This window comes from Carcharodon carcharias, chromosome 17 (assembly GCF_017639515.1).
Source record: "Carcharodon carcharias isolate sCarCar2 chromosome 17, sCarCar2.pri, whole genome shotgun sequence".
NCBI classification, from domain to species: Eukaryota; Metazoa; Chordata; class Chondrichthyes; order Lamniformes; family Lamnidae; genus Carcharodon; species Carcharodon carcharias.
Window position 1 is genome coordinate 50,737,068 of NC_054483.1, and position 12,489 is coordinate 50,749,556.

At 42.2% G+C, this 12,489-nt stretch overlaps 1 protein-coding gene across 2 annotated transcripts in view; it reads right to left on the bottom strand.

Annotated features, from left to right (window-relative positions):
* arid5b (AT-rich interaction domain 5B) overlaps positions 1 to 12,489 on the bottom strand; it is a 142,184-nt gene that overhangs the window by 24,249 nt on the left and 105,446 nt on the right. For both annotated transcript variants that reach the window (XM_041209666.1, XM_041209667.1), the window contains one exon: positions 10,195 to 10,292. In XM_041209666.1, the coding sequence (XP_041065600.1) occupies positions 10,195 to 10,292 (98 nt within the window). The remainder of the gene's footprint in view (positions 1 to 10,194; positions 10,293 to 12,489) is intronic.

The following is a 12,489-nucleotide window of genomic DNA, read 5'->3' on the forward strand; positions in this document are numbered from 1 at the left end:
TCAGTGCAGCTCTCCTTTTCCTAGTTATCTAATCCCATTATCAGTCCTGCAACTGTCATAAAACACCCTTTTCCTGTCATGTGATACACAGCTCTATAAAAATATAGATGGGGCTGTTAAAAACTGTTATGATTAAAATCAGAGATGAGGCAAATGATGTAGCTCTGAAAGGTAAACGAAACCGGACACAATTAAGAAGTGCAGTGCCAGAACAGTGTCACAGGCAAAGGAGAGTCTAGGTTCAAAAAAATGGTGTAAACCGATTGAGCTTGGCTCTCCTGTTTTATTATGTAATCTGATTCCTACGAACAAATTACAGTCCTTTAACTTGCTCCCAATCCTGGAGCTGCTGAGATAACTGACCCCTTACAGAGCAAAATCAAATTTTGTGTCTCTTTTCCCAGAAACGAGCCTGTTGTTCCTCAAACATTCTTTCTAACATTACATTGTGGCCAAAAAATATAATCAGGACAACACCATAAAGTGCAGAAAACAGGTTCTCTGTTTGTGATGCACAGGGAGAGAAAATGGGAAATTCTAATACAGCCTCGTTTTTTGGACATTGTGCAGCTTCCAAACAATTTGAGTTCCGGCTTTGATCACTTACTGTTTGCTGAAAAACATGTGCAAGTTTGCGACTTTGTATATTCTCTAACAGCTTTGTGGAGCACCTTCACCACAAGGACTGCAATGGTTAAGAAAGCAGCTCACTTCCACCTTCTCAAGGGTGCTGGACTCCTCCCCGCTCACTAACGATCCAGCCCACACCCTGGTCACTCGCCTTTCCTGACTGAGCTAACCCGGTGCTGGTCCTCTCAATTCACTGTCTCACTGACAGAACTGACAGGCCATTCACTGCAATTTCACCACCAGGGATCCATATGTTTACCAGCTCTTTACTTAAGCATTGTGTCTTCAAAGCTTTTCTACGCAGTCAGCATTCCCAACACTCTCCGACACTAACTTTGGTGCAGTCTTACCAAAACATTGAGGGTCGTCTCATGCCATGTAGCATGATCTAAGACTGTTCACCATATCGTACCTGTACTTAATCTTGCTGCCAGGCTGGGCACCATGTTGTTTAGAAGGAACCACTGTTGCACACCATGTTGTGTTTTTATAATGGTATAAAGGCACCAATCATTCATAGGGGATTGTGCAAACAAGTTGTGGGTTAATCTATTGAGACATGTGAACAGGTGTACATGGGTATAAAGCTTAGGACATCAGAGCTGCAGAGCAGTGTGTATGTGCTCTGCTGAAAGCAAAAGTGAAACTAAACTGGATCGCATGACACACTTCCTTTCTAGTGATGTCATGTTCCTACCCCTTAATAGCATATTACAATAAAGGGTAACTAGTTGGGCAATAAATGTCAGCTTTGACAGGAATGCATCATAAACAAATAAAAACTAAACCCCAGAAAACCCTGACATCATATCTGGGCTAAATATTTCAAAAGGAAAAATATGCAAAAGAGAGTTTAATATTTTTCATATTTTAACAGACCTCATGGAAGTATCAGAAATGCACCCATATACCTAGTCACAGTGAACGTTCTGTAGTTTTCACTCATTGGCACCTGGTTCAGCGCAACCCACCCAATGCTACATTGCAGTTTAAAAACCAGAATGAAACTTCCAACAGGTAGTATAACATTTGTATTGCACTGTTTGAAAGTTCCTGCCAAACCAGGAATTCCTTTTAAAAAACGAACAAAGCTGGAAGACAGCATGAAAATGGCACACATTTCAAAAATATTTTAGTTGGAGAAGAAACAGTATTTTAGGTTCAATATCCTCTTCTAGAATTACAAAAAGGGAGTTGAAGAATTAAGGTGTGTGACACCTTACATTCCAAATTCTGTTAGGACTGGCAAAACTGATTTACAGCATCTTATAAACATTGTGCTGATAATGAAAGCAACATAGTTACTAGGGTGAGACTGAGCGGAGATTAACCCACAGAAACACTACATCTAACGACTGCCCGGCTTCATGGAAGTACACAATAGCTCTAATTTACAATGTATTCTGATACTTGACCCATATTTTACAAACAATGCTTTAATTAGGCTAGGTGCAAAAAAAATCAATTCCTCTGGTACAATCATTCACTATAACTAGGTATATGGGTGCATGTTCATTGCGATATAAAAATATTAAACTAAGTAGAGTTCAGACTGGATTCAAAGGACCCAATGTCCAGCATGAAGAGTGCTACATTTTCAATAGGAAAGTAATGGCTCTCCATCGAAAGAGTGGGTGATGTGCCAGGCAGACCTGCCTCAGGAGCAAGAGTTGAGCTTAAAATTAAACAATGATGAACTGGAGCTGGAGGGGAAAATATAACTCATGGAATAAAAACATTGCTTAGCCCTCCAACTGCTCAATGGGAAACCAGATGATGATGGTGTCCTTCGCTTTGACAATTGGTGAACGCACCTGGAATGTGGACATTTATGATTGGTCATGCCACTGCCTTTTGAGCTCTTGTATTACACAAATATTCATCAACTATCCTCTTAGAGTCTTGGGAAACAAAACTGAACATTCTTGAAAGCCCACCAAAATACGTACTTTTTAAAAAAAAATCTATTTATTCACAGTACAGCATTTATTGCCCATCCCTAACTGCCCTTGAGAAGGTGGTGGGGAGCTACCTTCTTGAACCGCTGCAGTCCATGTGGTGTAGTTACACCCACAGTGCTGTTAAGGAGGGAGTTCCAGGATTCTGGCTCAGCGACAGTGATTGAACGGCAATATATTTCCAAGTCAGGATGGTGTGTGGCTTGGAGGGGAACTTGCAGTTGGTGGTGTTCCCACATATCTGCTGCCTTGTCCTTCTAGGTGGTAGAGGTCGTGAGTATCTTGTAGATGGTACACACTGCTGCCCACTATGCGTCGATGTTGAAGGGAATGAATGTTGAAGGTGTTGGATGGGGTGCCGATCAAGTGGGCAGGTTTGCTCTGGATGGTGCTGAGCTTTGAGTGTTGTTATAGTTGTATTCATCCAGGCAAAAGGAGAGTATTCCATCACACTGCTGGCGACTAAGTGAAAACCCAGCCTAAGCCTCCTTTAACAACCGCAGTGCAGCAAAAAATGCTACAAAATATAGAGCACACACTGTCAGATTTGTGATTGTGACTGTTATGACTTGGTGATGAAGAAATTCAGAGATATGTTCCTGAGGTGCACTTTGGAGTGACTCCTTATTGGGATAAGATTACAGTAATCTGAGCAGCGCTGGATATAGTGCCACGCTCTGTTTTAAATTAGTCAGAGGAATTGTTTATTGAAGCAACTCATGTTCATCATTCTGGGATTTGGACACTGTAAAATACCGGAATTGTTGTAGTCAGCAATTGAAATTAAGTTTTGTTGAATTGTTCACTGCAGTACTGGATCAAAGATCAGCAAAATACAATATTACATGTAGCTTGGCATTCTGCCAATCCCTATTTAGCATGCAAACAAAACAGATGACAATAAGTAGCTTCTTCCCTGTTATTCGTTAACCCTCCATAAATGTACTTTCCAACACAGCAGATTAAAAATAATTTATTTATGAAGGAGAAGTGAAGAATGGGAAAGAATATAGAACTTACATTTATTTCATGCCTTTCAGGACTTCAAGTCCAAAATGCTTTGCAGCCAATGAATTACTAAAGCATGGCTGCTGTTGCAAAGCAGCAAAACGAGGCAATTTGTGCACAGCTAGATCCCACAATCAATACATTAATTGACAGGCATGGTGCTATTAAGTGATGTTGGCTGAGGTATAAATATTGGCTAAGGCACTGGGGAGAGCTCCCTAGCTCTTCTGTGAATAAATCCATGAGGATCTCTAATGCCCCACTTCATGGGGGCAAATATTATGTCTCATTCAAAAGATGGCACCTCCAACAGTGTAGCACCCTCTCAGTACTGTGCTGGAGTGCCACCATAGATTATGGGCTCAAGCTTCCAGGGTGGGTCACAAACTCAAAAACCTCTCACTCAAGCAAGTTTGCTACCACTGAGGCAAGTTCACAACTTATCACAGATAAAGCTCTTAATTGCCATTCATATTTTCTTTCTTAGGCAGTCCCTCAGGTGCATAGATGACTTGGTTCCACTCCGGTTGGATGGGTTCTGCTAAGAAGTCTAATGTATGATCTGCACACTCTGCTGGATGCGGGGCAGCCGGTGCTTGAAGACCCTTTTCACCCTCACAAATGGCTTTGACTGTGTCAACTGGGAAGGCTTATGAAGTATCCTCAGATTTGTCTGCTCCTATTCTCCACGATGAGATACAAGCCGTGATCCTCATCAACAGAACCCCCAAGCCCCAGCTCAGTGAAAACTGGGGGTTAAACAAGGTTGTCTCATCTCACCAACTCTCTTCTCCATCTTCCTCACTGGAATACTGCACCTCACCTCCAGAAAATTATCCACAGGCATGAAGTTAATCTACAGAACAGACGGGAAACTATTCAACCTCCATGGCCTTCAATCCAAAACCACTCCAACTTCAGTCGTAGAGCTTCAGTATGCAAATGACGCTTGTGTGTACTCACTCAGAAACTGAGCTCCATTGGATTGTTGGCTTATTCGCCAAAGCATATGATAAAATGGGCCTTTCGCTTATCATGAGGCTCTGCCCCTTTATTTTTGAAACTATAATTTCTCAACTTTTAACTAACTGGAAATATTGCAATTGAAATGAGACAGAACAAAACTACTGAAACATGCAAGGCCACCTTGCAAGGTGAAGATGAAAATCAAACAAATCACCCTCAGGGGAGCGTGAAGAGAAACATTCTCAATGGTTCAGAGACCCATCGAAACTCGTAACTGTCTTAAGGAAGAAACGTTAGAATGCAAAGTGTTGGGTATTGAAACAATGGCTGCCACAAACAGACCCCCCCAAATCCCTTGGAAATACATAATGGGTAAAATATTTCAAGCCAGGCTACAGCCAATACAGAGAGATTGCAAGAAAGCTTTCAGCAGAGGAAACAGGCTGAAAACTGGGATCTCTCCCTCTCTGTTGGAAAAAGTGGATTACCCGGTTTGGATGCCAACTTTACTGGAAACCTACTAGCAAACCGAGATCCCATAATAATTGCAGCACCTTCTACATGTGACCACATCCACAAGCCAGCTAATCTAAATCAGTTACAACATTTAAAAATCTACACCTCAAGGACAATCAAAAGATACTTGAACGTATACTCTTTTAACTTTTTTTTAAATGGCTTCTAACTCCCCCTATTTCTGATACGTGGGTGTGTCAGTGTTTTTTTCCCCCCTCTGTTTAGTGGTTACTAAATTTTCTCTTTCTTTGACTCAAGAAAACATATTTGATTGGCTCCTTATTGCTCACAGCCTAAATAGTTAAATATATTCTGATGTGGCAAAGGCTTATTCTCGTGAAATAAGAAACTTAAAACTTTTAGATAAAAGCAAAAAACTGCAGATGCTGGAAATCCAAAACAAAAATTAAAATACCTGGAAAAACTCAGCAGGTCCGGCAGCATCTGCGGAGAGGAACACAGTTAACGTTTTGAGTCCGTATGACTCTTCAACAGAACAGTTCTGCTGAAGAGTCATATGGACTCAAAACGCTAACTCTTTTCCTCTCCGCAGATGCTGCCAGACCTGCTGAGTTTTTCCATGTATTTTTATACTTGACTTAAAATTTTTGTTCTGATCAACCGAGGAGATTGAATAGATAGGAGCCAGTTCACCCCTTCTCACCTGGTCATAACACACTAAACTCCCTGAAAATGAAGCTCCTCTTCCATCCAGCTCCCACAGCAAATAAAACTCCCCCCACCCCTGCCATTCAACCTCCATCTGTATGTATATCTGTATTTATGCCCCAGAGGTGAATTAACACTGATGATGTGTGGCAATGAGTTTCCTCAAGTGATTCAAAAACAAAAGGTCTGTTGTGGTCATGAATCATTGTGAATTTGCTCTAAGGATGCCAGTATTTCTTTTTGAAAAACAGACAATCATATTATTTAATTCTTTAACATGACACATTGATGAGAGAGTCATCTAACTAACATTTTATAATTAATGTGCTTTCTTCCCCTGTTTGAGACAGGCTTGGGATACTTTCCAAGAAAAATAAAATATCTTTGTCAATCTGACCTGATGACATTTCTAGAGGAAATCATTAGCTTTATCTTAAAACACCTTTGTCAGATGCCATCTAAAGGTTACACCATGGAAACAAGATTATTTTCTGTGAAAATTTTGGACATGATAAGAGGGGAAATAGTTAAAGCGCTGGGGAGATGTGTTTTGAAACTAATCTGCCCCGAGCGCCAGTATTTAAAAACAATACTGGCTCAGCAAAACAACAGACGGTTGGGGCCAATTCAGAAATATGTACCTCTTAAAATAGAAATTGCAGTAACAGACCCAGTTCTTCATCCAGTTAATTTTCTACAAATGAAAAATTAATTACCGTAAAATTCCAGATCTCCTTTCCAAACAGACTGACATGGACTCACTTTTTAAAAAATATGTTCTCAGGATATGGGCAAGATTGGCACTTAATGAGGGCACCTAGGGATGGCCAGTAAGTAGAGGCACTTGTTTTACAAATGAGTGACTTGATGTGACACCTCAGAAGGACACTAAGAATTAACTGCACAGCCACAAACTGGAGTCAACCAATCAGGTGATGATAGCAGCTTCTCTCCCCTGAAAGACATCAATCAGTTGGGTTTTTAGGGTGCCAGTGTATAAAAACCAGGTTTAAATCACCTCCATTTTACGTCGTGTCATTGTGGGATTTGAACTCATGACCATACACATCATTTTAAAGCGCAAATAACCATCGATCATGGTTAGGAGTTCTTTGGCCACTTTGCCACAAATGTTTTGGTGGTGAGGGGGAGAAAGTTACATTTCAGGATTTGTGATTTCAAGCAAAGTTTACTCACGCAAGTTTAGTTTTAATTAGGTGCCGAGACCAAAGCTGTTTAAAATGCTAATGAGGTAGCCCCTGAAGTATTTTCCCCCAAAGGCTATTGTTAATATACAATTGGTCAGACTGCCTCAGTAACTTGAGCAGAATACCAGTGTGGGTTATTGAGGACCGAGATGAGGAGAAATTTCTTCAAAGGGTTGTGAATCTTTAGAATTCTCTACCCCAGAAGGTTGTGGATGTGCCATCTATCCATCTATTTAAGGCTGAGCGAGACGGATTTTCAGTATCTCAGGGAATCGAGAGAATGGCGGTCACAGGCTCAACAGGCCATATGGTCTACTCCAGCTCCTATTTATGTTCTTACCTAATGCTCTGATGGGCTTATTGGGCCAAACAGTCTGTTCCTATGCTGCATATTGTGTGTAATAAAACACCTCACCCACCATCATCCTAGGCACTTAGCAGGGGCTCTCTGACATTGGATCTCTCAATTCGTGGACACATGAATATAAAACAGGGGCGGATACACACACTGACTACCAGAATATTATTGCTGCCGACTTTCTCCCAGGCTGGGGAGGTTAAGGAAGCTAGTTAAAGAGGCTATCAAGTAAAACAACTCAATGATGTGGGGGGATGTAATGGATTCATTATTGCTTGAGGACAAATTAAACTGATTGAATGAAGTGCATCAGTTTCTCTATACATTCAGTTGTTGGCTGCAAAATAAATATAAAATATACTTAACAGTTCATATCTGGCCTGGTTTTACGAGGGTTCGTTCAGCCAAATGGTCTATTTCCGTGTTGTAACTTCCATGTATTTTTACAAATTCAGATTTTGCATTACTAACTGGCAGTGAAGCTCACAACTGCCTGCCAGTCAGGAAGGTTCACACTTGTTTTATTATAACAGATCCTGTACATCGAAAGCACTCCTTTCCGTCTGTAATGGCCGCTCCAGTGACTCTCTGAGGCAGGCTCCATGTTACTACAAACACCCGACCACCTAATGTTGCAGGTTAATTCTCTGATACACTATCAAACGTTTAAGGCTCGGGCAACATGTTGAAAACCTAACCCCTACCATCCCCCTCCATTGTACTGTTAGACGAGCAGATAGATTGGCTAACACAAGGGAAAAACTAAATAAATGCACCAATTTATAGACATGCAGAGAGAATTATCCCATCTGCAAATTTTAGCCAGTAAATGGAACTAAATCCACACACTTTGAAAGTTCCCTTAATGCTCTAAATAAAGGAAATGTTTTTTTAAATACTGCTATACTTCACTTGCTGATTACAGGTCCCTCAAATAGTTTGCAGACACCATTTGTGTCTTTTCAATTAACTCAAACAGATCCATGTTTACAACCTAATTACAGGGCTGAATAAAATTAACTTTAAACACACTTTTAGCAGGAGCTCAAAGAGAGCATCTCATCAGTGCTGATTTACAGTTAATCATCACTAAATCCAACTAATTAAATTTGGAGCAGTGAAGAACTTTAGCCAAGTGGCTGGTAATTTGTAATAAATTCTGACAATGATGGATAGTTTCTGAGCAAATTAAGGCTGACTAAGACATTTGCTTATAGAGTATACGAGCTGATTTGAATTAAAACAAACTAGAGACAGGCTTGGACCAGTTAAAGCCTAAGGGATATTAGTGAAATCATCAGCATTAAATTATTCCTGCTCTGCTTAAACTAAAAGCTTCCATCCAGCATTTAAGACTACATCACAAGAAAGAAAAATCAAATGAATTCATTCTGCAGTGACTGCAAAATAAACCTCATGAAAATGAACAGAGCGCTCGGTGCATGTTCTGAAACTGAGTACAATACATCCCGACAATCCACCATCCCACTTCATCATATTAAAGTGCCACAGCAAAGCTTCAATCAGTAGCATTCACATATTTAGCCACCGTTTGTCTGGGGGAAAAAAATCTCTAAATCAGGCCAATCTATCAGTTTCCACACGAGCAGATAATCTTCATGTTTGACAGCTCGCCAGAAAGAAATACAGCAATAAAATCTAATACAAAAAGGTAGCTGAAGTTAACTCAGGCTGGGATCACACACTGAAGATACACTCAATAATTGGTGCCACACAAAGCTTTCAGAGAACAGGGAAACTTTCAATTTGCCAGCTGGCATTAACCAGCGCTGTGAACCAACCAGGCGGCCGGCATTAACCGGCACCATGAACCAACCAGGCAGCCAGCATTAACCGGTGCCATGAACCAACCAGGCAGCCAGCAGTAACTCGCGCCGTGAACCAACCAGACAGCCGGTAGTAACCAGCGCTGTGAACCAACCAGGCGGCCAGCATTAACCGGTGCGTGAACCAACCAGGCGGCCGGCATTAACTGGCGCCGTGAACCAACCAGACAGCCGGTAGTAACCAGCGCTGTGAACCAACCAGGCGGCCAGCATTAACCGGCGCGTGAACCAACCAGGCGGCCGGCATTAACTGGCGCCGTGAACCAACCAGGCAGCAGGCATTAATCGGCACCGTGAACCAACCAGGCGGCCGGCAGTAACAGGTGCCATGAACCAACCAGGCAGCCAGCATTAACCAGTGCCATGAACCAACCAGGCAGCCGGCAATAACCAGTGCCATGAACCAACCAGGCAGCCAGCATTAACCAGTGCTATGAACCAACCAGGCAGCCGGCAGTAACCGGTGCCATGAACCAACCAGGCAGCCAGCAGTAACTGGCGCCATGAACCAACCAGGCGGCCAGCATTAACCGGCGCTGTTAACCAACCAGGCGGTCAGCATTAACCAGCACCATGAACCAACCAGGTGGCCAGCATTAACCAGCATCGTGAACCAACCAGGCGGCCGGCAGTAACCGGCGCCATGAACCAAGCAGCTGGATTAACCAGTGCTGTGGATCAAGTATGTGGGATTAACATGTGCTGTGGATCAACTGCCTGGGATTAACTAGTGTTTCGGTTAACTAGCATCTATATCAACAAGCGCTGCCTAGAAAGCACTCAATTGTCACTCCCATTGGAATCTGTGGGAGTAAATACTCGGTGGCTTCTTGAACCAGTTAATTCCCAGCAGCAAATCCAAAGTCTCCCCAGGTGGATTTACAATTGAAGCATTCCTATAGTGAAACTTTTCAATTTTGGTGCTAGAGGATTTCTGAAGTCCACAATCATTCTATAACTATTGGTCCAGAAAGGCTCAAACACAGAATCTTGTGAGCGCGCGTACTTTTTCACTACAATGATCAGAGCCTTACCTCTCATAATGCCTGCGGGTACACGTTGCTGCACTAGTGCTTCCAGGGTTGCCACCTAATTCATCATAAATCTGCTTCCACTGTCGACGTGCGGTTATCTGTTACAAGCACAGTGAAGGTGTTAGTTAGCAGCCTGGGACTTACTGGTTACTGCCTGGGCTAGGAGTGTATGAGAGGAGCTGCCCCTGATTTAACGTACAGTCACCCGATATGCTCAGAATACCGTTTCTGAAATACTGCAGGGAAGCATTGTGCCAATTTCCATACTTGCTGGCCCATATAAAACCCTCACTGGATATTACAAAAACCCAAGACTCTCCTCCCCGCACTCCAAGACCAGCTCCTGCTCTTCAATGAGCAGTGCACTGACAGGAGTCACAAAGAAAGCAGCAATCTGAACTACTCCAAAATCAAGGGAGTTATTTATTTTTACTTAGCGAATGCAAATCCCCAGAGCCAAGCAATTGCCTCATTAGCTGAATTTAAGGCGATTAGTCAGCCACTTAGTCTGTAGAGGGGACACTCCTCGGTAATGTGCAGCATTGTTTGTGTCTCCCCACAAGTGTATAACTGGTTTGTACTGAGCCCCCAGCAGTGGAGGTTGGCTGCACAGGGACCCTAACTTGTTCTAAACCTGTTTATCAAGTGAGTACGTACAAATTAGGAGCAGGAGTAGGCCATTCAGCCCTGTGAGCCTGCTCCACCATTCAATAAGATCATGGCTGATCGGAATGTAACCTCAACCCCACACTCCTGCCTACCCCCAATAACTTTTCTTGTTAATCAAGAATCTATCTAGCTCTGTCTTAAGAATATTGAAAGACTCTCCTTCCATTGCCTTTTGAGGAAGAGAGTTCTAAAGACTCATGACCCTCAGAAAAAACTTCCCCTCATCTGAGTGAAATGGGGATTCATATATAACAAATACATATTATTATTCAAGAACTAATTTATCCCCAGTATTTTTAAATCTTTGATTTCTAAAATCTGTTGTAGGAAAGCTCTTAATATCCATCCACTCTCCTCTTCTGCTGGCCTCATGTTGAGGGTCAGCCTGCTTTCACTGGTTTAGCTCATCCAGCAGTGAAGGTGGCAAAGGCTCCCATTTACATGCAGATGGCGGTTGCGTTAGTATGAAGTGTGTTTGCAGCCTGAACTCGGTTTCACAGCCTGAACTGACACCAGTGCAAAGTGACCAGAGTACCCCTGATGGAGAGGCAGACTTCATATGCTTCACTTCAGGGTCCATTCAGGCATCGACATTTGATTCACACAGACACTCACTCACTCTGGGTGTGAAGCCAGAATTGTTTTGGGTCAATAGTAAACACATCGTGAATCGTGTACCAGCTCCAATAAGGTAAATAACTGAGTGAACAATGCACAGAATACTTTGATATTCTGTCAGTGTCAGGATCATCCGAAGGCATTTTCGTTATATTTCTGTTCCCCTCATCTAGATTTGCAGTTATTGTGCACTATTGAACATTAACGTACTTATTGCATTTTTGCAAGACAATTACAGCACATCGAGTTACATATTCAGGAAAAAGGCTTCACACAAGTGGGGAAACCCAGTTCCATTGCAGCCAGATTTGCATAAAAAGCCCTGTATGAGAATAGAGCATCATGTTGAGAAAATGGGCTTTTGCACGGTGCAACCTTCAATGGAATTTCATTACAAAAAGCTGTAATAGAAAACCCAGACAACAAGGACTGCTATTATTAAAGTAAAGAAAAGAATTTGTTTTCAGAAACAATGCTACTTCTTGCATCTGTTCGCTTGCAATTGTGTTTTTTTCTATAAATAATATTTATAACTCACTATAACGAGGTAGGTTTTAAGGTTTTGCTAATAAACTGATGGTGTATTAAGGTGTATGAGTTCACAAATTCTCACCTGGTTGTGCATTAAACAAACAGAAATTTACTTGTGTGCAAGACGGTTGCTAAATATATTTAAGCATGTTCTGGAATCTAGTATGGAGTGTGTATAGAGAGAGAGTGGAGAGAGAGAGAGAGAGTGGAGAGAGAGAGAGAGAGTGGAGAGAGTGACTGTGTGGAGAGAGTGACTGTGTGGAGAGAGTGACTGTGTGGAGAGAGTGAGTGTGTGGACAGAGTGAGTGTGTGGAGAGAGAGAGTGTGTGGAGAGAGAGAGTGTGTGGAGAGAGAGAGTGTGTGGAGAGAGAGAGTGTGTGGAGAGAGAGAGTGTGTGGAGAGAGAGAGTGTGTGGAGAGAGAGAGTGTGTGGAGAGAGAGAGTGTGTGGAGAGAGAGAGTGTGGAGAGAGAGAGAGT